Here is a 24,719-nt window from a genome sequence, read left to right on the forward strand (position 1 = left end):
TTTGATTTATCTCTAACCTCATAAATATGTAGAAGAAGATAATTAGGAGCATTGATCTTATGAGCTTTTAAATATTTAGATAAGATATTTAGAAATCTTAGTAATTAAACTTGATAAAGCACGTAATTTCTAAGGGGATTTGCGAACAATCTAACCAACGGATCCTTCTAAATTTTGGATATATTGTTGCTCTTGGAAAAAGTTTTCCAACGAATCTAAAAGGTGGTGCCAATGGCTATAATTTTGAATATATTGTTGCTCTTGGAAAGAGCTTTCCAACGAATCTAAGAGGTGGTGCTAATGGCTAAAGACAAGTAGAGAAGGAGATAAAGACCAAAACCAATTCTAATATCATCATTCTCAATATTATCGTCTCCAATTAGGGTTTCCTCCACATATTTATAGAGGCTCACCCTAAGAACTCCTCAACTAAGTTAAACAACTTAAAACAAACCCTAACAAACAACTAAACCAGTCTTCCTTTATAATCCTTTATCTTCTTGGATTAAATTTTTGTTTCGTCATAGATAGATTTTGAATTTGGAGAATTCAAATATAAAAGTTGTAGATCTGGACGTTGGCGACGTTATCAAACTGGTTGATATTATTTGGATATGTGTAGAATATTTTACGAATATTTTTTCAAAACTGCGCAGAGTTGGATTTAGCTAATTAAATAAAATCTTAACCTGCTAAGACTCTAACTAAACTAAATGATTAAATAAGATAATTAGACTCAATCCATTGAAACTAATCTCCCTTTAATATGATCCGATCTAATCTGTTTCACATCAAAAACTTTTTAAACACTTTATTTGCAAAAAGACCTAAAAGCCTCTTATTTTTCTTGCATATACGCTACTTTTACTTCAAGCGTTTTAAATCTGAGAACATGCTCCTAAACTTCTATAAATTTTTTTATCAAAATTCTTTATAGCATAGTACGCTTAGAAAATAACCTTAAATCCAACAAAATAATTACTATGATATTGTTAAAGAGATAATTCCACCTCTTTTAGCTTGCAAGTTTTTTTTATTTTTAGATTTGTTAATTAAATAGTGTTTAGAAAGTCAAAAGGGAAATCATATTGTATGAGTATCTGGAGGGATGAATTTCAGCAGCATCAGATTAATTAAGAAGGTATTAATTTTTTATTTCTCTTCCCAGACAAGAGTTCTTTATTCACAAATTTGGGCTTAAGCTTGCATAATTCTTTAGCAAATTTACCCTTATCATGAAATAAGAAGTCACACGATAGATTAGCTATGTAAATACTCTAAATTGGTCACCAAAGTAAGTGAGTTAAGCTAACATCCATGAATTCCAAAGACATACGAACTTGCCAATTCTTTCCAAATTCAAGTATAATTAACGTTGAGAGCGAAAGCATGGATGCTTACAATTTATAATGGTGGATAGATCAGCAGATAAGTAGATAAGGATTACGGTTAATGGAAGGTGATGAAATACATCTAGCGGCCGACCAATACCGAAAAAAACGATTAGACAGCTTAATTTGACATATATGTTCTTTATAATTTTAATTTTAAAATGTTATCCTAGGGAGCAACAAGTACATATTTTGATGATTAAACTAAACAAAAGTCAAGACATCCTCAACTCCATTATTGATGATCTGTTTCGCTATAATCTTTCTACCAACCCATGACATGATATTTCCACTAGCAAAGAGAAGAGAAGAAAAGAAAAGGAAACAGAAAAGCTAATTATTTCTATCCCCTTCTCCTCTCCAGCAATCCCTTCCTCTTCTCTCTCAATGCCATCGATAGCGGTCGTTCTTTTAGGAAAGGATAACTTAGTTATGCCTTCATAAATCCCTCTTCCTTCTCGAGAGACTTCCTTGTCCTTTCTTTATCATTAGGCTAATTAATGGCCATCAGATGTTGTTATCCATCTATCGTCATTCCAGAAGGACAGATCAGGAGGAGAATCATAAAAGCCACCATGCTTCAAAACAGCAGCAGACAAGTCACAAGAGCATCAATTCCTCTTAGAAAATTCCCCACTGTGAAGAAGGTTTGGTTTTCTTTTGCAACCCCTTCTTTTATCTTTCAATTTTTCTTCCAAATTCAGCAGATGTGTTCTTTTTTTTCCCTACCAGGTTTTCGAAGATCAGACGATGGGAATAGCGTGTTACAGAGATGAAAGCGGGGAATTAGTCTGTGAAGGATATGATGAAGGACCAAGATATGGTCAGAGATCACCAGAATACACATATGCTCAAAGGTATGCATTTCAGATGAGAATTAGCATCCCATTATCTGCGAAGAACAAATGACAAATAATTCACTCCTGCACTCACTTGCATCCACAGGCAAAGACAACTTCAGCTCACGGATTCCGTCGATATAACGAGGCTTCAGATTGTTGAAGATCTCAAATTTCACCAAGTGATGCAACAGCACAACTAGTCCATTACTCTGGCAACAAGTTTGTGTGTTCTACCTGCATCATGCAATAAATACAAGTGCTTGCTAGAATACAACTCCATTGAAATGTTTCAGTATTATTGGAGTTTGAACTGATAAGTGACATGTTCTCATAGGCAAAACTTGTTATAGAAGTTTTATCCCTGTAATTACTTGTCCATAGATGCAGTCTCTTTTAGTTATATGTAGTAGTACCATAAGTAGGTTTTGATGAACTATCGGTAGGAAATCCATGTAGATGGATAGAAACACATGGAATAAGCTCCCTCTAATGTCTTGGTGATAAATCTACAGCACTAGTTTCTTCATACATCATGATTCTCGTCTGCCAGTTTATTCCTAGATCCAAATATTGGAGGAGTATAAGCTCCAAGGCTTTTTCTATGTCAAACAAAAATACAAGTTTTCATGGATGAATTTTTTCTTTTTTCTTTTTTCTTTTTCTTTTTTTTTGGTTGAGAGTTCTGAACCTTTCGTAGAATTATTTCATCTCTGTCATCAACCACATCAGTAAACTTACATCAAGCTCCTGCGGATCGGAATTCTAAATGTTGGAAAACAAAGACCCTTATGTCTTGCGCCACCGTCTGAAGTCTGAACACAACGACAAAAAAATAAGAGGAAACTCTTACAGAAAGACTAGTATACAAATGTGCAGAAACGGACTCAAATAATTCTGATCCCTCGAGACGTATACACAAGCAAATTGGATTGTTTGGATGTGACCCACTTTTGTTTGTGTATAAATTTGTTCCTATTTGAAAGGTTACCTGGAAGCGTTACCGGGCAATATTCCCATTTTGCTCTTGATCTCAATTGATATAATATAATGATATTCCTATTTTTGTATGCAGTAATAGGCAAAATCAGAATCCCTTGTTAGCTGAGCTTGTTTTTTCCCAGTAGACGAGCTTGCTCCAAGACGAAGAATTTTTTAATAAAAAAAATGGGTTTCTTTAGGCAGCATATATGCCAAGGTGGACTCAAAATTATATCTATTAATTAGGGAAAACAAGAAAATTAGATCACTGAAATGAAGAACATTGCAAATGACAGGTAGTAATATAACAAATAAACTGTGACAACAAATTATCTCACTTGGATTTACTGTAACATTTACATGACTATATTTGCAAAACCTCATTTGGAGGCCACCTGAAGTCTCCTTCCATTGAAGATCTAATGCTAATGGTAAACAAGATTACAAATGAGGATATGATATACAAAATTATATCAAATTGAAAGGAAAAAAAAGAACAAGAAACCCAAAAAATGTGGGTCAACTGTGGTTGTATATCCAAAAACATATATAAAATCTCATGATTCTTGGGAGGCAGATTGCAGATTATCTTGGCAGAGATCAGATTGTGACTTGCTTGGGATGATGGTTGGGGGTGACCATTGATCCGGAACCACAAGAAAATATGCGGACATTGCTTTCCTGAAGCGTTTCTTGTATTGCTTGGGCGAAATCACAGTAGGAGAAGCATTTTTTGGGCCTCCGAGAAAGCCTGAAGCTTTTACCCATGTCTCCAGGTGCTTGTCCCATGTGTACTGCCTCATAAAGTCTATTATCCCAAGAATCAATTCGTGCTTCTCCTCATCCACCCCAACCAGTAGAGAATAATCCATTACATCAACGGACTACAAAAAATAATCAGCAATAGCAAGATATCAACATAATAATCACAACTAACAGGAGAGACTATGAGTCGCACACGTTCAATAACTTGACTGCTTCAAAAGAAATATGGCTATCGAGTCTTGAAAGTGAGGACTAGCAAATGCCTAGAATGCTCTTCTAAAGCTCATTAAATCCAATGAAACACAAGTTGCATCAAATTCTCATCCAATTGTGCTTATTCAGTCCAAGGATTACTTGTCTCGCTAATTCAATTCAAAACAGAGCTAGGGGCAAACTAGGAGCATGAAGTTGTAGACATTATATAAGCTTTTGTAAATTTATTGATCTCGAAGCCGAAGGCAGGATATCCTCTCCAATTATCTCTGTGACATTCTTAAAATTGCTAAAGATTATAACACAATACTCAGAAAGTCATTGGCAACCATACAAATACAGAGGAAATTTTGTAAATATCAGTGTCAATTCCTAGAGAAAAGTTCTCTTCAATTAGCTCTTCCAGGACAGGATTCAGACTACTTCCTCCATAACAGGCCTAACACCAAAATGTTATCATGTTATTGGTTAACTTGCGCATTAATATTGGTTACCAAGTTTTATATGACGCCAACACTAAATGCAACAACTATTTAGTTCCAAGTCTCTAACAAGGGTCTCCATGAAGAAATTGTTCTAGGATTTTATTCAAACTATGAAGTGTGATAGTTTTAAAGCAATATTTTGCCTAGGAATGATGTTCTAAATGCTAGATATAGCATACAGTTTCTTGCCGATATATAAACCATCAAAAAGCCATATTTACACAGATAAAGAAGTTGAATTCAATATGGATTTATTTACTTACTGCTAGAAAAGAAGTATCATTCCAAACAGCTCTTTCCAGTAGCCGTTTCGCCTTGTTTCCAACGAAAATTGGAGAAGTCGGCATTGCTTCAATTAAGTTCTGATCAAGAAGTACTTTGTTGTTACCACTTGAATCTGGATTATATCGAGATCTTGAGGATCCCTTGAGGTCATAAAGCCTTGTCACATTACGTCCAAACAAGAGATTTTCCATAACTAGCAAATCCATTCTTGATTCCTTTCCACCTTTAAGGTGCTTAATAGTAACCTACAGAAGACCATACATAAGCAATCAAATAACCAATAAAGCAATGAGAAAAATAAAATGCAAAATTACAAGTTTTGAAATTAAAAGACATCGACAGAAATAAGTTTATCAGGAATTAAAAGCATTAGGAAGTCACGTGACCAAGCTACTTACATTTGGGATATCAACAATCAGATAAGATTTGCAATCACAACTGGCAGATACTCTATCATATATAAAGAAGCTGTGTGTGTGTGTCTGTGTGTGGAGTTTTAAAAGCAGCCGCATAGGTGAAGGTGATTGATCAACGTCCAGCCTATGCATTTTTTGGTCCTCATATGCAGTCTAACTGCATATGGGCCGCATGTGCATATGCAATTGACAACCGCATATTGATTCATAGGCGTCCTCATATTGGACTTTAAAAATTGCATATCAATTGCACATACACAGGCACTCTCGCATGCATATGAAAGTGCTATGGTGTAATATTGAGATATTTATAGTGCTTCATAATAGTACTTTATTGATTAATTTTGTTTGTGTAACTTGTTATACTAGAAAAATATTTCTTGAGTAATTATATGAGATTAGAGAGTAGCATCCTTAGTGGACTAAATATTGTGAAGATGATTCTCCATATATTACTTTTCAACTTTGACCTATTTATTAGCTTATTGTGCTAAAATATACAATAACACTAACATCAGAATTCATTCTAATGGGGGTTATCCTTTAATTTTTTTTAGGAAATAAATAGTAAATAGATATACTTTTCGCTGAAAAATAAAGTTTAAAACTTGAATTCAGTGGAATAAGCCTTTAATCGGATTTGAACCGACGGAAGAATTTCACAATTAATTTACCTAAGAATGTATCTGCATATGCACCCAACTATGCGGTCACATGACCGCTCGCATACCCCGCGCGCGCGTGTGTGGTGGTGATAGGATAAACCTGGTTAAACTTCCAGCTTTATTGTTTCAGAGTTTCATTCTCTACCACTACTCTCCCTATGTATTTATGTAAAATGGTTATCAAACTGATTAAGTTAATCAGTTGTCCATCCTGTAGGCGCGTACTTACAAAATCAAAGGGAGAAAGATTGAAAGACACAACTGAGGCTGAAAATTTTCAAAACAATAAAAGAGGAGAAAAGGTTAACACAACTAAAAATAACATGATTTCACTCTGCCATAATGGCAGGCTAGCACTCTCAGTTATAAAAGCAATGAACTACAACAGAGTTAAGCCTGCAATTTTAAAAAAACAAGGATATGTGCTTGTGTTCAATTGAAATTTTTGAGGGCAAGGAAGAAAATAGGATTGTAACAAAGATACATCATGCCTGCATTAAGAATTAAATTGTGCCGTCTACTTCCAGGAAACATTCAGAACATATAACTTTCTAAATCATATTTGTATCTTCTAAAGCACAAGAAATTGATATTTGTTAATGAGTATCCAAGTCAAAGCAATGCAATAATATGAAAAAGGCTCAAATACCTGGTAGATCCCAAGAATCTTAGCCAAGCATGTGGGGCTTCCTGTGCTTATTGACTCTGACAGATATTTGAAGTACTCCGGCGCAAACTTGATAAACGATTCAAGCTCTGTCTTAGTGACCTGCTTAATGATAAATCTATCATCCAGTGATTTTGCAAAGAAAACATTACTCTTGCCACCTTGTGCTCCCCACTTCTTGCATCGACTGAGGGATCTTATAAAATCAAGCTCGGATGGACAACAAGTCTTTCGCAGTGCTTCGAAGCATTTGGCATAGTAACAGGTCACAGTATACTTCATCTTTCCAAGTGGTCCATCATCTGCAAACAAAACTCTAACATGCATTTCTTTTGTAGATGTAAGGGGATCTGAAACAAAGGAACTCCTGCTCCCAGACATGGAAGAAACACTATCATCAGTTGACCCATAACCTCTAAAGGTTTCTGATGAAACATCATCAAATATTTGGAGAGGATGAAAGTTCCCCGATTCATAGACTGGCAATGGAAGTGAAAAATCTGCACTAGATTTTGGCCTTTCCCCATCATCTGACGTCTTAAAATGATAATAGGGAGAAACAAGTGCATAAGAAATGATACTCGTCGGTTCATCATCAAATACTGGAATGATAGTACCATTAACTCCAGCGGGAAGAAACAGTCTTGCTCCACCTTGTCGCGCTAACTCCCGAAACACGGACACATAGACAGGATTGTAGTCACCTTGAATATCAAATCTTAGAGCACTGCTAGAATTTTTATTGAAAGAATGATAAAAAATTAAAAATGGCATTTTAATCCAGCTTGATAATTCCTCTACTGTGTCTCCCCACCTGGCAGGCAATGCAGAGGCAAAAAATGGAATCAGGTCAACTTGACTTCGATCTTCTGAATCCCCTGAAAGTGACACAGCAGATGCAGCTTCTACTGAAGCTAGTGGCTTTGGCATGCTTATATCAACAAGAGAGTTGCTATTTTCACCCCTCCATTTGGCATCCAATGTGTCTGAAATATCTGCCACACTTGGGAACTGCCCTTCAGAAAGGACTCTGTGAACACCAAGACTGGATTCCAGAAGATTAAGCTGATCATTTACATTTGAATTAGTAGCATGGTAGATCTTGTATGTCGCTTCATCACTGCCATCCTTCCCTGAATTGTTACTCAAGTGAATTACATTAGACTGGTTGGGATGGTCATACACTTCACCTCCAGGTGAGATTAAGCTTGGATTTGGTAATTCATCAACCCTAGACTTTGAAAGCGTTTCAGAATTTGTAGAGCTTTTCTCTGATTTGATGGACAAATTCAAATTGCCAGTAGATTCAAGCTTTTCCTTATTTCTGGCAGGGAAACTACTAAGTACTTCCAGAGAGCTGTTATGTGAACCAGCAGCAAAAACTAACCGCTGATCCCATAAGTATGACAGGAAGAGTAACTGCCTCCTTAGTTTATTAACCTCAAGAATATCAATAGGAGGCTGCCCCTTCTTTGTCTCCCTTCTCATAATCTTCTGTAATGACTCCTGAAAATAATCATTCATCAATTAGAAAATTAATGCTGAAAGTGTCATACTAAAATTAAAAAAAGAATGGCACTCCACCATGAATTCTGCTTTCTCCACTTGCAGCATTCCTTCAAGTTCCACAATGTTTCTTCTTATGTCCAGGATTTTCACATTGCCAACAACAGATCCTGTATTCAGCCTTCTCTCAGAAATTTGCTGTAGTGCATTTTTTACTTCAGTGAAGAGAAGTCTTGCAGTGTCAGCCACCTGTTTTATTGGATCTAAATTCAGCACTAACTATAACTTGAATCTATTAAAGAAAAATGTGTGGAAAAAGCAACATGCCTCTTTTGCTTCTTTTTCTACCCACTCTTGATGCTGGTGACTAAAATCAAGTTTTGCAGGTGGCAAGTAGACGGAGTGAACATTGATCGCTGCATAACGGAAACAAGCGACCATTCTGCCAAAACTGTTACATGAACAATAAGACTCCGCGTATAAAAACAAAGTTACCTAATGACGATTGGAAAAAAAAAATACAAAGAAGTAATGAATACCCATAAAATCGGAGGCAATCTCTGTGAAGTGAATGACCACAGCTCGCTACTCTACTTGCAGCGGCATGATTTGAAAAGCTAAGCTCTAAAAATTTGCCAAACGACAAACCCCAGGCAGCATCAGACATCACAACCCTTCTAGTTGCAGGTGGAAACCCATTAATCCGAGGACAACGTAGGCACCTATGCCACATCCATATTTTTCCATCCCGCTCTCCAGGCAAAATGAGCTCTGGCAGCTTCCTGACTGATATTGTTAGACTGCCTTGATGATGAGTGTAACAGTGAATATGAGCTTCTGATGGCATCTCGCAGGAGAGACATCGATAACTCTGAAATGTAGAGTGATAATTACCATCAGTTTGCAAACGGCAATTTAAAATAATATAATAACTTAAACATTGAAGAAGTCTAACCTGGTCAAATAAATGGTCACGTAAAAATCTTCCCAAAGGCTTATCGAAACTGCCATAATATTTGATTCGAAATAAATGTGCCCGCTCACATACAGTCCCTTTCCATACACAGCGGGAGGACAGGGACACCAAAATGCTTTGATGATCAGATGGAGATTGGAGAAAATCTTCCTTTAGAAAGGCAAACTCATCCCTTATGTTATTACCATGATGTAGAGTCTCTAAATTGAATGAACCAGGTCGCTTTTCCATTACCTTATTGTCATCCATTTCAGAATTATGGTCTAATAAGCAGCCTCTCTCTAAGGACACCAAGCTCTCAGCGTAGTTAGATGTTATTTCACAATCTTTTACCGCTGCTTGATCATCTTTTGCAACACCCACTCCACTTTTACCTGGGTGCACATCTGAGGAAGATAGAGAAGGAAAAGGAATCTTACTATGTGCACAAAACTCATTCTCGTTATTTCTATTGGGAGGACAACTTTCCAATGGAGCAACAAAAGTAGAGTCAACATTCAAAATCTGGCTGTTGCTATTTTGAGCTGAACATGGTGAGACCATCGGTTCAATCTTTCTAAGCTCATTGGATGCTTTATTGGTATCTGGCATGTTTGGGTCTTGCACACTATTAGATGGTGGTACTCTACCAGAAGGGACTATGAAACCAGGAATTAAAGATATGGATCTGTCAAAATTAGATGGTTTATTTGGTAAAGCAACAGTAAGTGGTGTCTTCAAAGGAAGTTCTGGAAGAGTTGCGCCTTCATCTGCGAGAAAAGACGTCTCCAGAGCCAAGTGATAAGCTGCAAATACTCCATATTGCATAACATGTTTAACTTTTTTCAGCTCATCACCATTTGCTCCTTTAAGTAAAATCTGCACCAAAAAAAAAATTGTGGAAAAACATTTGTTGGTACACTAAAACATTTCTGCCAGACTTTATGTATTTTGCCTTTTCTTATTGTTATTATTTACTTAGACAACAGGTTATTGCCTTAGTGCTTCACAACCATCTGAGATACTGTGGAGCAAGTAATAAAATCTATCAGGATTTGCAATCATCATTTGACAAAAGCATAACATATTCCAGTCACTTTTATGAACAAACAGGTTATTGATATTCTATTAATATAAAGAATTGAGGACTCAGAAACTTACCGTACAACCAAAGGGCTTTGGACACCCTTCAAAAAACATGAGTGTCTTCAGCATCTTCTTCCCATCCTGTCCAGCACTCCCATGATCTTCAAGGAATTTCTCCACATGAAAAAAATCACAGCAGCCCAGCTTTTGAGATGATAGATGATCAATTGATGGGACTATCTGTGCACCAGTACATCGGGCTATACGCTCTAAAAGTGGCCTTTTAATATTCAAAACAAGTGAAATGTTCTTGTCAAGAAAAAGTTCTTGTGCATGACGAGATACAGTTTTCTCCACCAAAAGGACAGTTGGTTGGTGAGCTTGTATCTTTGCAACGGCCATCTTTAAGTAATCCATCTCCTGGAGATGGCAAGAAAAAAGGAAAAGAATAAAGATAATTAAATGCATGCCTAAATGCCAAGACATGTTCCACAAAGCACAAAAAGAGAGGTCAAGGGGCCAATGCACCTGCTGCAACAGAGTATCAAAACTTGAAAGCAAGTTTGATACACGCTGGTATTCAAGGGCTCCTTCAAGAATTAGGAAACGTGGTTTCTCAATCTTTGCTGACATACGACGGTGAGCAACGTTCTTCTTGCACACAACTCCTTTCACCACCATGCTAAAAAGCAACGCAAAGAAGCTCCATGAGGTATTGCTATCAGATTTCGCTCAAATCAACAAAAATAAACATACGCATGAATATGAAAGCAGAAACATTACAAATTGAGCCGTATCAGAAGTTCACAACAACAATGTATTGGCAAAACTAGGTACTTACATAGTAAAAGTCTTGAATGTTTGAATAGCATAGAAATAGTATATTACCGGCTTACCGCTCAACAGATGTGTCACTAAAAGAAAATTGATCATTATAATGTCTTTAACTAAGCTACCTGTCATTAGGGCGCCCACAAGCTAGGCATTTCACCTTCACGTAACCACCAGGATCCATACCTCCTCCCTTGCTAGTGTCAGGCTTAAGAAGAGATGCTGCTTCCCATGACAAAGAAGTAATTATGTCTAACCAACTCTCCTTCCCATTTTCTTCACTGATGGATAGATTTTCAGCTTGAAGAAGTTGAGATACCAAAGCCCTAAAATGTCCATCTACAATATTTTTCATGGCTTTCTTATGTTCCTCAGCTGATCGATCTCTATTTCGATACTCACCCCTTCCAAAGCTATTTGATGAGCGTAAATAACCCCACTCTCCTGAGGCATCATCATCATCATCATCAAATAGAACAAGTTCCCTATCATCCTCTTCATCTTCAGGCTCAGGAGGGAGCCAAAGTAATCCATTATTCTCGAAGTCCACAGGCTCAGCATCCGCACCTTCCATGCCATATATGGAGGACGAAGTATCACATTCATCACCATTGTCAAAATTGTGTTCTTCCATCTTATCTGCACTTAAAGTACTCAAGTTTGTCTTATCATGGACAAAAGAGCAAGTATCTTTGTCATCGTTACTTCCCTCAACAGCATGCAATTTGTTTGATTGATATACCACCTCATTATCAAATTCAACTGACCTATAATAGTCATCAGAGTTCTGGCAGTGCTGTGCTTGTGAGTAAGAGTGACAACCACCATAGTCGTCGTCGTCATCATCACTACTCCTGTTACATAAGATAAGATTATGCATAAGTGATTTAATTAATAGTACACAAAAATTTTACAATTAAAGGAAAAATGACCCCATTCGAAAGAGAGGATAAACTTAGAAATTTTGATTAGCTACTAAAAAAACAAGTTAGATTTCACAGTAAAACCATGAAGAAATCAATAGTGTTTATAAAGATAGCCTTGTAAAAGCAGTGATTCTGCAAGAGATGGAATGGATCTGATTGCATAAAATTAACACTAGCTAACAATAAACTAGCTTGCTCTTCCATCACCTGAAAGTTCTATAGTGATCATCCATAATGGAACCTGATGCCCTATACACAACTGTGCTTCTATAGTGCTCATCCAAAGTGGACAAATCTGTGTGTACGGGTGATTTCTAATTATCTATAACGGATAATACAAGTACAAGGAAAATAAATACCTCTAATTGCAAGAACAAATGATTTCTTGAAAAGCTGTAGAAACTATTGAGATAACATTTACCATGAATGCAGATGAATACCTTGAAATAAGATTCTTAACTAATTTCATTGAAGAGGATAGACCTAAAGAGCATTCATGAAGCATAAAACTAGGAGTTAATCATACCTGTTCAAGCAAAACCCAAAATGATTAGAAGGTTCTCCTCCAACAACAATTGATTCCATGGTTTTATCCATTATAGGAATATCTTGCTTATCAGGACAAGACTCTGGAGACGCGCTTGGACTAGGAATGGAACCATATTGCACATGCTGACAAGTTCCAGTAGAGTACGACACAGAACCAGCAGTTGTTGTAGTGCTGTTACCAGTGCAACTAGACTTTGTACTAGCCAGACTTGCAGTTGAAAGGGAAGGACTCAGGACTACAGTAGAAGACCGAGCTCCATTCTGGGCTACCACTACATCTTCCTCCAATTGCTTGAAGCAATAGTTGCATACTCGAACTCGTTCCCCTTCCTCTCGTGAAGTCGTTGGGTCAACAGATGAACGAGGGACAAAATTTGAAGTGCACTTTGCACAGAATACCCTTCCACAGTGACGACAATGGTGTCTGCGGTTGAAGATTGTGAATTGTGAATCACAATCATAACAAACCCTACAGCTATCATCGGGCATCCAAAAATCCCTCGACACATTAGCTGGCTCACTCCTTTGGGGCATCCATGATCTCACAACATCGATAAAGTCAGAGAAACTCCTGTCGGAAGTTTCCATTGACAACGGATCCTCCAAAAACCACTCATTCTGATTCATTCATCTACAGATTCGGAAGTTCATGAAATTGTCGTAGCAGATAAGAACAATCTATTCCACCTGATTAATCCTCTGTGCCCACTATCAACTGAACAACTGTAATTCGTTATAGCTCTAAATTAAAGCTATTTTAGTTCAGCAGACGAAGTGAATCAAGGAAGCACTCAATATACTGAAAAATAAATTTTTGGTATCCGTTTGAAATCGCTATCCCAACTCAAGCTCGAATTGCAGAATAACACCTATATCACACAAATTGCATTCAACCACCTAAACCACTCCAAGATGATGTAGATGACTCTTCTTGATCTCCAGATCCATATTTTACCAAATTAATCACCACAGAACGAAGAAAAACAAGTGAAATTTGCGTCTATGTCAGAACTATGCTTCCATAAAGTGCCTATCCAAACCCAGTCACATAAGCATCCAACCAACAGCATCTCATACAGTAATTCATCGAAACTCCGCCCTGGCGAAGAAATTAACCCCCAATCCAGAAATTAGGGCAAATCCGGTCACTACAAGCGAAAAAGCGACATACCCTAAATCTCGGAAGAGAAACTCATCAAGGGGGGGATTCTGTTCTATCTCTTCGAAGTTGATCGCCGAGAAAAGATTTTAATGGACGCGAAGAGATGAGATCAACCTGCACCCGCAAACCTCGTCAATTTCCAGAAGTATGACAGCGGAACGCAACGTATCCCCGACAGGAATCACGGAAATTCGAACAATTCCTCATAAAAGATTTCGACAAAAGAGAAGAAAATAAAATTTAAAATAAAAAAATCTCACCTTCGCTTCTTTCCTCTCTCCATCTCGATTGCTTCCTCCCTCTCTCTCTCTCTCTCTTTTTACCTCTACTCTACAGTCCGGTTTCCTGTGGAGGAGAACAGACGCCGCTCCTCGTGTCGGAAGGCAAAACCTGCGTCTCAAGTTACGGTACCCAATCTGCACCCATTTCTAATCTCTGAATCACTACTTTAATTGATTTGAGTATATCTTGAAAAAGAAGAGAAAAAATCGAGCATATCAACATAGTTATGTTTTAAGGTCTATTCTGAAAATTATTTCTTATTTTTGTATTCTTAATAAATCAGATTTGAGCATATCTTCAGAAAGAGGGAAAAATATTTGAGCGCATCTGTATCAACATAGTCATGTTCTAGGGTGTATTCTGAAAATTATTTCTTATCTTTGTATTCTTTTATGCTGTTTTAAGATTGAGGTTTACATATGTGTATTATTAAAGCTGGGACCCATGCCAGGCTCTTCATTTGGACCGACTCTGAAACTCGAAAGCACCGTGCTTCAGTAGGCCGTCCAACTTATCGCGCCAGCTAGAGCTCACCTTTCGATTAAGCTCGGGTCAAAAAGCTGATTCAAGCTTCATCTATAAAGTAGGCTCGAAATTAATTTTGGGCCGAGTTTGATTGATTGTAGCTCTGTCCAAAAGTGAGTCTTAATTTATAGAATAGATTTAAAATTAATTTAGAACTAAACTTGTGAGGCGACTAATTTTATAATAGGATAAACGACTAATTTTATATTACTTAAATATTTTTAGATCTCAAAATTTTTATTTAAAATCCCGTAGATTTTGTTAGCAATGAATTAACACTTGATTTTATTTTGCAAGTAAACGGAGCCTTAATTTTTGCCACCACCCAATGTATTGGATTCTATTGTTAATAAATATACACCGTAATACTTGCAAGCTACTAAACTCTCGGCTTATGATCCACCGTAAGTTTAAAAAGAATTAGTGTTATTAAATTTATATATTACTTTATTTATCTAGACTCATAATGACTTTGTATAAATATAGCTAAGCCCCTTTTTCATAATCATGCAATTCATTCACTAAAATCCTCACCATTCTTACTCTCTTTTATCTCAACCCAGGGTTAAATCTTGTATTGTTTCAAAATTAATTCCCTATTATTGTGCCAAATATTTGTACCTATCTGACCACAGTATTGCAGACAACTACCTTGTAAATTTGAATCCAGAGATAAATTGGGCAGCTCCGTGGCCAAATGATAAAAAGATGCACAGGATGCGCCCCGAGTAAATATTAATAATCTTTGTATGAATTATGTGCGTTCACATTCAGCTATTTGGTGCATCAGAATTACAACCAGCCTCAAATGCGATTCTTCACCCATTCCATAACAGCAAAAATGTCTCTGTTCGTATAACTGTATACATGACATATTCACATTAGTCTTCCTTCTGAGAAAAAGGAGGAGGAAAAAGGATCAACCAATTTTATCAATAAGAAAGCATGACACTGTGCAGGGACCACTCCATTAAACTCTACCGTCAATTGGAAGGAAGCACATAGTTAACCAATTTTATCAAACAAATCCCAGCGATTGAGACAATGTTTAGCTTAATATAAATTGGCCGGTGGCAGGAATCAAATGCATAGGAGTTCCTCATTGGACTGCTACTACCAACTTCATATGTATTGTTTCTATTCCCTTCAACTCCTGGTTGAAATAAATGTTGTTTATATCCTACAATAGAAAAGCAATAGGAAAAGAAACTATATATAACTCTAATTAGAACAGACTAGCCTATATGGTGCTATTCGACATAGTAATCCTAACCTCACCAGCCATAATTAACGCAGATTGAGTCCTTACCTGATAAGGCGATTGCTTATAATAAATTGGCTTTTCCTCACTCATCTCTCACTACACCAATGCACTGCGCTGAGTCCATCTTCTCATAGACTACTCGAGTAGGATGAGGCCATAAAAAAAGACGGGAAGACAAGGAAGAGGATGGCAGACATACTAAATGTTGTGAAATGCAGAGCAGTAACGCGAGCAAGAGTGTAAGCCTGCTCTAAGACAAGAATTGTGTGTGTGTGTGTGTGTGTGTGTGTGTGTGAAGATATGAGCAGCGTGACGTCCAATTTAACCCAAAAAAAAAACACCTGGTCAAATTTGGAAATGTGCAATTTCGGCATGAGAGTCAACCGCAAGCACAGATTACTCTTTTCCCAAAGTCCAATAGACTAAGACTCTGAAGTAGGTTTCATTTGTGTGTCTGAGGATTAATATCTCTTCTTAGCATCACATGCAGTTCCTTTTTTTGTGCTTATTCTTTTGTTTTGGTTTTATTTGTGGTAGGAAAACTAGTTAGCTATCTCTTCTTAGCATCACTACGTTTGCGTGCCTAAGGAGGATCCAATCAACTGAGTTGACTCCGTCTTCATTGGGACTCAATGAGGTCGACGAGATTATCGCTGTAGACAGGAAAAGGAGAATGAGGATTGAAGACATTTGAGTTATGGAATAATGTGAGTTGCAGAATGATAGACTGATGTGTATGGATTGAGGAATGAAGACATTTGAGTTATGGAATAATGTGAGTTGCAGAATGATAGACTGATGTGTATGGACTGAGGAACACCAATGGATATTAATCCTCAATCCATACACATCAGTCTATCATTCTGCAACTCACATTATTCCATAACTCAAATGTCTTCAATCCTCATTCTCCTTTTCCTGTCTACAGAGATAATCTCGTCGACTTCATTGAGTCCCAATGAAGATGGAGTCAATTCAGTTGATTGAATCCTTAGGCACGCAAAAGTTGAGGCTGTAAACGTAGTGCACGCCAAGCCGTACCCCGGGTCAGTCGGTAAGATAATAAAATAATGCCTAGTTTATATAGAATTTGTTGATTCGTTTACTATCATCAGTCTTCTTTCTCTTCTCTGACAGATTCGTACTCCGTATTGGATACCTACGAAGACGCACTCAACGATTTGACTCGAAGCCATAAGCACTGCGATAAATTAATGAACATAGTGCATGCAAACTTGTCCTCTGGTGATCAAGGTTCCATGGCCATTTGCCAAGAGCTCCATGCTCAAGGAGTCTTTACACACAGAGATGGAAAGAGGCGAGCTAGCGCTGACCATGGAAGAGGCACTTCGAGGTCAAGAAATGGTGGCCGAGGCCTTCGATTACCAGAGGACTTGCCTTGAGGTTCTTGAAGAGGATTCTGCTAGTAAAACAACAAACAAGGAGCTTCTTCAATTGCTACTTTCGGCAAGCAGCACGGAATGCTCGACGAAGCTCTCGGTAGCTCGCATGCTCAAGCGGCTTGTCAATAAAACACCAACCAAAGATTCCAACGTTTTACTGTTTTAATATTTTTTACGATGCAGGAATGACTAAAGGTTTTACATCAGAAAGCATTCTTCAAAATTTTAATTCTTCCACTTCAATGTACCAGTATCTTAACAAACACTTATCCATCCTTAGCTGAGCACAACAATGTTTAATGAAACTTTATGAAAGTTGACTTGACCCATTGCATACGGACGCAGATATACGGATCCACGCCTTCTTGGCGCTTATCAAAGGGAGAAAGGGAGAGTGGCATAAGATTTAAAAATAAGTTTCTTTTAGGGAATAGTTTGTTACCTATGTTCAATTTTGATAAATAATCAAATGACATATTAGCTAGCTATACCATTTGATCCATCGAACCATCTTAGCTAATTCACAAAACACGATGCATGTATATGAATTAATTTTGTAAGCATAGTGGTTGCAGTACGGGTCCAGCAAGCCAAAATTGTTCTATTCGGGGATCTGCCACTGCGACGCACCATTACCGTGGCTCTTGATGGTTCAGGTGACTATAAGTCAACAACTGACGCAATCGGATCAGTTTCTACTGGGACCGGTGCTCAAGATGATGATGATGGTTACATTAAGATCATCATTGCAGAAGGAAACTACTCAGAGAACAATGTAATTGATCATAACAAACCCAGGATCATGTTAGTCGGTGCAGGTATCAACCGCACAATACTATCGAGCAACCGTAGCAACCAAGGCGGCTGGAGTACATATCAATCAGCAACGTTGAGTAAGAATACTTAACTGGTTCGTTATATTTCTTATATATAATTAGAACTCTTAGCTATTTTCTGTTTAATGCAGTAAATGAAGCCGATGGATTGATAGCTCTCGACTTCACTGTCGAGAATACGGCTGGTCCCAAGAACGGCCAAGCAGTTGCCGTGAGAAATTCCGGCAACCATACTATTTTCTTACGTTGTTTCCTCGGTTTTCAAGATACACTTTATGTCCATACAGGTTACCAATTCTATAGAGACTGCGAAATCTATGGCACAGTAGACTTTATCTTTGGAAATGCCATTGCAGTTTTCCAAAATTCAAATATATATGTACGAAAGCCACTACTTGGCCAATCGAACACAATCACTGCACAAGGACGTAGTTGTCTAACTGATCCGACCGACATTATAATACACAACTAAAGTGTTAAGGCATCGCTTGAGCTCCAACTCGTGTCGAAGTCGACCAAGACATATCTTAGGCGTTTCTAGATGATTTTATGTCTTCAGAAAATTGGTTGCCCTGGAATGTGTCCAACAACACCATATACTATGGAGAGTATACTACATACCATGTAGTCAATGCTGAAGAAGCCACCAAGTTCACTTTATTTAACTTTTGCGATGGGGCGAGTTGGATAGCTAGCGTAGGTATTCCTTACACCCCAGGATTACTTTGATTATTGGAGTTGTATTATATTTTCCTTATTATACAAACCATAATATGATATATAAATAAACTTAGAGAAATACTAAACTGATATTTGCGCATTACATAGTCAAAAATGGTTTAGTTGACAGTGACTTCTTATTTTTCAAAGGAAGAGAGATAAAATCACTCTAGGAGTAGATATATGATATTAATAGCTAATCTACTAAGCCTGTTCGCAAAGTCATCCTCGGTAGAAAGCAGTGACTTATTATGAAACTCATCGAAAGCAGTCTCGCAGTCGTCGGGTGCAGAATTCGCCCAGACCATATTAATGTGAGCATTTTTTATGTCACCAGTTTTGATATGAGCAATAGATCCTTGTATGTAACCGATTGCAACACCGTACGCATCAGAGCAAGTGCTTAACGCCATCGTAATAGAATTTGACAGCCCGCCCTTCTTCTGTAGCTCTTGTATCTTGGCTATTGTGTGAGTGAAATTGGTCATAGTTAGGTCTGCTGCAATAGATGCGAGACCTTTGATGTCTGCAGTTCGGCTTTCAGGGCCAACTTGGAGAGATGTAATGCAGAACTCGTAGAACTCCTTGCTTCTCGTTGCATTCTTACATGTTTCTTCCAAGGAAGCAGTGACAGAGCAAAAGCTTTGCTCAAAAAAAGAGAACGTTGAGGGCACAAACAACAGCAATGGCCTTCATTGTCTTTGTTCAGACCTTTTCTCCTACTCTATATTTATAGGATCTTTATATATCGGGATGGACGTTATATATGTTATTGTTATGGATGGAGTTACTCAATCCACAATTAATTCATTAATTGGAATAATAAAAAGAAAGGTTTCCGAATATAATTTGCTAAGTTTGGCTAGGAATAAAATTATTAATGTATCTAGAAATATCTTAGATAATCTATAAATACCTTTCCTCATAGGTGCGACTACACTAAAATTAGATTTTTAATGACATCTTAATCTTAAATTAAGAGTATTTTTATTATTTAGTTAAAAATATCATTAATTTCTAATATAAATATCTATTTTTTATTACTTTAATATTAATTTTATATTAAATCAAATATAATTATTATTTCCTATACTATTATTCAACTAAATAATAGAATAATTTATACTGATATTTTTTTTAATATTAAAAATTATAACACTTCTCATAGAATTGATCTTATTTCCCAAATGAGTGGAGAGATCAATTTCATGAAATTAATGGAGTTCTCAGGAATGGTTACACGAGATGATACATATGTCTTTGACTTTTCAATCCTATTTTTGTTTTTATTAGATGGAATCCTACAGTTAATACAGAGATTAATGGCCGATGAGCCAATGAGAGCGTGCTTAGATGGCTAAAGAAGTCCATGTTCTACTAGAATTAGCTAATTTGAATTCCAATGACACCTATTTAAATAAGCCACTATTAAACTTTCATTTCGGTAAAAAGAAAAAAAGTTAACACAGAAGATAAAGGTTAGCTATTTTGGAAAGGAATAATTTAAAAAAATAAAATTTACAAATTACACATTATATTATAACTAATTCATACTACGTCTTTAAGGATTTTGTCGTTCGACTCCTCCATTTTCTCTATAATTTTTATTTAATATTCTGACATTATTTTATTTAATTGATGTCGACTAAATTACTAAAATACCTTCGTCACCCCTTTTCTTTATCTCCCCCGTTCTTTGAAATAGACAAATAATTTAAGTATTTATAAATTATTTTATATATTATAATAGAATATTCCTTTGTTAGTATTATCTAAATTTATGAAAAGTATTAAATGAGAATAAAAGAGAAAAAGATAGGGTCAGATTATAAAATCCTCGAGTATAAATTATAAAATAAATAAAATGTACAATATAATTTTTACAATTCCCTAAAAGGAAAGGTTTCTGTGTAAGGAATATAATTTGCTAAGTTTGGTGAGTAATAAAATTATTAATGCCTAACGATCCAGAAATATCATAGATAATCCATAAATATGGTTACTAATTAGGTGTAACTATAATAATATTATACACTCTTTAATATCGGGTATTTTTGTTATTTAGTTTAAAATATCATCAATTCTTAATACAAATTTTATATTCTTTACTACTTCAATATTAATTTTATGCTACATCAAATATAATTATTATTATTTATACTGGTATTTAACTAAATAATAGAATAACTTATACTTACATTATCTTTTTTATTATTATTAAATATTAAAATATTATTTTAGATTTAATCTCTCGACAAGTGAATGGGATCTTAATTGTTGTTATATATAGGGGTACATATTGTCTCTATAATATATACGTTAAATAAAAGTTTAATAGTATTTTAATTGACTCAGTACTGAATAATAGAAATTAATGCCTTATCGTGATTAAAACTTATAGCTACCGGTCCGGCTCAATATAATTCCCTTCTCTTTCACATTTGCTGTCCTCGCCATCTCAGGCACACAGTGATGCCGCTTCCTATGGATTCGCGGTAATGAAAGCTTCTCTGCATGTAATGCGTTTAGATATGGATTGAATTGGTTATAAAAAGGCATTCTGATCCACTAGCCATTGGATTATATGGTTAGGCCACCTAAATCAATTGGGCTTCCTATTTAAATGACGAGCTGGTCCTGGGTAGGACCTTATAATCGCGTGCAAATGTCTGTCTGTACCGGCCATCTGCCCAAAATAATAATTCATAAATTTTGAACACCAATTCACTAAACAAAACCAAGTTACAGTGATTCGAATGACAAAACTTAAACAAGAAGGTTGGTGATTGCAATGGTGTTGCTGCAAAGCTTGAAGAAGTACTCATTTCTCTCTGTCATTGGAGAATGGAAGCCTGGCTGATCAGAGAATCCACTCTCGCAACTGTCCGACCCTGTCATGGCTCCTGCAACCAAAATGTTCACAGTGTGGTATGAATTCCTTCGAAAAGCATCGGTCGCTTGACGGAGATCCACCAAAGCCTCGGCGTAGTCCTCCATGCAGTCGCCGATGCATTCTGCGGCAAAGGTGTTGTTGTAACCCCAGCCCTTGGGTCTCTTCAACCTCTTGATGTAGGAGATGGTCTCCTTGGCATAGCTGATGTCGAGGTCCAGCGAGATCGCAGCGAGACCGTGGATGTCGGAGTTGCGGCTCTTGGAATGAGATTGTAGGGAGGACATACAGGTGTCGTAGTATCGAGTGTGGTTGCACGTAGAGGAGATCAGATCGGAGATGACAAATTTGGTGAAGAAAGTGAAATAGAAGAGGAGAGATAAGGAGAGACTGCGAATTATTGAAGAACACATCTCATCACCTCTCTCTAGATCTCATAATGAGTGACAAGGAAGAGGGAAATATATTAGCCACTAAGTTTTAAAAAAAATAATAATATTAAGGCAGTGTTTCTATTATTCATTCAGAAACAACAAAGTAAGATATGGCTTGCAAGTATCCTATCCATCAACTATAGAACCCCACAGCCATTATTCCTTGTCTTGATAGTGATCATTTACTGATATCTATCTGCAAAACGACCCAACTGCTTGTCCGCTGCACTTTAAAAAATATTTATTCGGTTTCCGTGGTTTTTAATATCCATGTTCTCGCCAACCTGATCACGTTGCAGGAGTATTAGATGCGGCAGATATTGAAATTGATTCAGTATTATTGTGACAAATCTTTGTACCTATCTGACCACATTATTGCAGACAACTACCTGGTAAATTGGAATCCAGACATAAATTGGGCAGCTCCATGACCAAATGATGAAAATGCACAGGATGCCCCCAGAATAAATATTAACGTGTGTTCAAATCCAGCTATTTGGTGCATCAGAATTACAACCAATTTTATCAAATGAACCCCAATGATAGAGACAATGTTTAGCTTAATATAAATTGGCAGAGATCAAATGCAGAGGAGTTCCTTGTTGCACTACTACCAACTTCACATGTGTTGTTTCTGTTCCCTTCTAGTCCTGGTTGAAACAAATGTTGTTTATATCCTACAATCAAAAAGCAATAGGAAAAGAAACTGCTTATAACTCTAATTAGAACAGAGCAGCCCACATTGTGCTATTCGACATTGCACTTTTCCTAACCTCATTAGCCATAATTAAGGCAGACTGAATCATTATTTGATAAGGCAATTGCTTATACATTGGCTTCTCCTCACTAATCTCTCCATACACCAATTCTCGTAGTTGAAAGAACTCTCGCTGTCCATGGCGATGCTCTTGTCCTCCCCATTGGGTCCAAGCTCACAAAGATGATGCATGGCATGGTGCATGAACCGGTCCAAAGAATCGTGGCAGATTGAACAGAGTATTTACCTTTGCTTATATTTCGTAGCACAGTTCTTTATTAACGCAAGACTTTTTAACTGTTAGTCGATTACTCATCCATCCTTCATCTACCGCTGTTTTATAAGATGTCAAGTATTATATACAGGCCAGCTGCAGAATATGCTGCAGCCAAGGTAGTTGGCAGCCAGCCATTGCTGCATCATTGGAGTTATGTTTAACCTTTTTTTTGTTGATATTTTTGACATCGCTGCATCATTAGAGAGGATATATAGGAAAATCTTAGTCTCATGGTTTAATAATCCATGGTAAAATAGAGATGAAATGCTGAATGTTGGTTCCAAACATCGAATGGTATCTTACTAAGCAACTATAACATGTTGGTTCTCAAAATTAACTTCACATTGCAATAACATGCTTCAGGAAAGGAAGTAAGTATTCTAATAACAATAAAAAAAAAATCCTGCTAGCCCTGTTTTTCGATATATCTTTTTTTCCCTAGTACATTTAAATGTATCAACTTAACTGACATTTGCCAACATAATGGGTGCAGAATGAACTCAGAATGCCAACGTGGTTTACACCTTTCTGGGGGCAGCAGACTTAATTTTTGGAGATGCTACTGCCGTTTTCCAGAACTGCAACATATATGCAATGATGGAAGCCGTTGCTTGGACAATCAAATGCTATCACACAACTCATGGATGCGGATGCCTAGGTATACAGTGACTGGCATCTCAATCTACAAATGCACCATTAAAGCTTCCCCAGATTCTACAAGGCAGAAGCTTTGAAAACCCAGACGCGCTGGATGATGAGTAGTAGTCTTGACTGTGGCAGATTCTGGGACTTTTTTGGAGGATTCGGTTGATGTTTAAATTGTTAACCGGTGGTGGTCGGATGTTGTTTTTTGTTGCTGATAATTCTCGATACTTTTTTCTTTTTTTGGGTGGTATGTGTACTTGTGCATAAAAAAAAATAAAAATAAAAAAAAAAACTTACTGTGATGGTTATGGAGGGATATATTTTTCTTTTTTTATACCTGTATAGGACGGCTCAATCTTTTGTTTAAAGCACACTTAGCTTCGATAAAGCAGGGCTTTTATGTCATTTATCAGAAGCCAAAAAAAAAAAAAACTCCCCGAAGCTCCAAGCTGTGTTAAACTTAAACTATCAATTTATGATGGTGTCATAAATATTATGATGTAATTACAATTTTGCCTACTTTTTTATAAGAATTTCCGATTCAAAATGGTTCGGAATAGAATTAACCTTGCGCACCAAAATGCGCAAAATGTAAACTTTATATACCTATATATGCTTTTGATTGCTTGTTTGCTTCTACTTTCGTATTAGTTCTAAATGCGGATTAGAGTTTGACTTGTAAATAAAATTTGTAATATAGAAAAGGAAGCAAGCATGGGTGGAAGATGTCGTAATATTAGCTACAAATGTCATATGGGTGATTGGTGAATAAGATTTGATTTGTTGCTGTTTGTTAGTAAAGAGCTAAGGACCATCCACTGTCGAACGGCATTGGTTTCCTGGACCCTAACTAACTTTCAAAACCAAGTCCCTCAAATCTCTCCCAGCCCCTTCTTTTCTAAGACAGAACGACTTGCACAAATAACGCCCACCTCCTCCTCCCCTCCAATTCCTGTCGCGGTTC

The 24,719-nt window shown here is 36.8% G+C and overlaps 2 protein-coding genes across 2 annotated transcripts; one reads left to right on the forward strand and one right to left on the reverse strand.

Annotated features, from left to right (window-relative positions):
- Nucleotides 1-1,627: 1,627 nt before the first annotated feature.
- On the forward strand, nt 1,628-2,761 carry LOC140799358 (uncharacterized). The gene is made up of 3 exons (XM_073154037.1): nt 1,628-2,038; nt 2,124-2,248; nt 2,337-2,761. Exons 1-3 carry the CDS (start codon nt 1,892-1,894, stop codon nt 2,431-2,433), a joined length of 369 nt encoding a protein of 122 aa, XP_073010138.1. The 5' UTR covers nt 1,628-1,891; the 3' UTR covers nt 2,434-2,761.
- Nucleotides 2,762-3,530: 769 nt separating this feature from the next.
- On the reverse strand, nt 3,531-14,158 carry LOC140789443 (1-phosphatidylinositol-3-phosphate 5-kinase FAB1B-like). Its single transcript, XM_073139152.1, has 12 exons — nt 13,983-14,158; nt 12,538-13,836; nt 11,211-11,939; nt 10,783-10,936; nt 10,330-10,674; nt 9,169-10,047; nt 8,753-9,084; nt 8,541-8,664; nt 8,292-8,462; nt 6,690-8,213; nt 4,938-5,204; nt 3,531-4,095 (listed from the first exon to the last, which is right to left on the reverse strand). Exons 2-12 carry the CDS (start codon nt 13,185-13,187, stop codon nt 3,769-3,771), a joined length of 5,502 nt encoding a protein of 1,833 aa, XP_072995253.1. The 5' UTR covers nt 13,188-13,836; nt 13,983-14,158; the 3' UTR covers nt 3,531-3,768.
- Between the last annotated feature and the right edge of the window lie 10,561 nt (nt 14,159-24,719).

Source organism: Typha latifolia, chromosome 1 (genome assembly GCF_019914945.1).
Source record: "Typha latifolia isolate L0001 chromosome 1, TyphaL0001v2, whole genome shotgun sequence".
Classification (NCBI taxonomy): Eukaryota; Viridiplantae; Streptophyta; class Magnoliopsida; order Poales; family Typhaceae; genus Typha; species Typha latifolia.

Bases quoted from the DNA above. Each gene is read 5' to 3' on its own strand.
- LOC140799358 (XM_073154037.1), top strand. From the start codon at position 1,892: ATGGCCATCAGATGTTGTTATCCATCTATCGTCATTCCAGAAGGACAG. The intron at 2,039-2,123 runs GTTTGGTTTTCT...TTTCCCTACCAG, and splicing joins AATTCCCCACTGTGAAGAAG to GTTTTCGAAGATCAGACGAT. The intron at 2,249-2,336 runs GTATGCATTTCA...TTGCATCCACAG, and splicing joins GAATACACATATGCTCAAAG to GCAAAGACAACTTCAGCTCA.
- LOC140789443 (XM_073139152.1), bottom strand. From the start codon at position 13,187: ATGAATCAGAATGAGTGGTTTTTGGAGGATCCGTTGTCAATGGAAACT. The intron at 10,675-10,782 runs GTGCATTGGCCC...TGCCATCTCCAG, and splicing joins TTGATACTCTGTTGCAGCAG to GAGATGGATTACTTAAAGAT. The intron at 4,096-4,937 runs GTAAGTAAATAA...TATTTTTTGTAG, and splicing joins ATGATACTTCTTTTCTAGCA to TCCGTTGATGTAATGGATTA.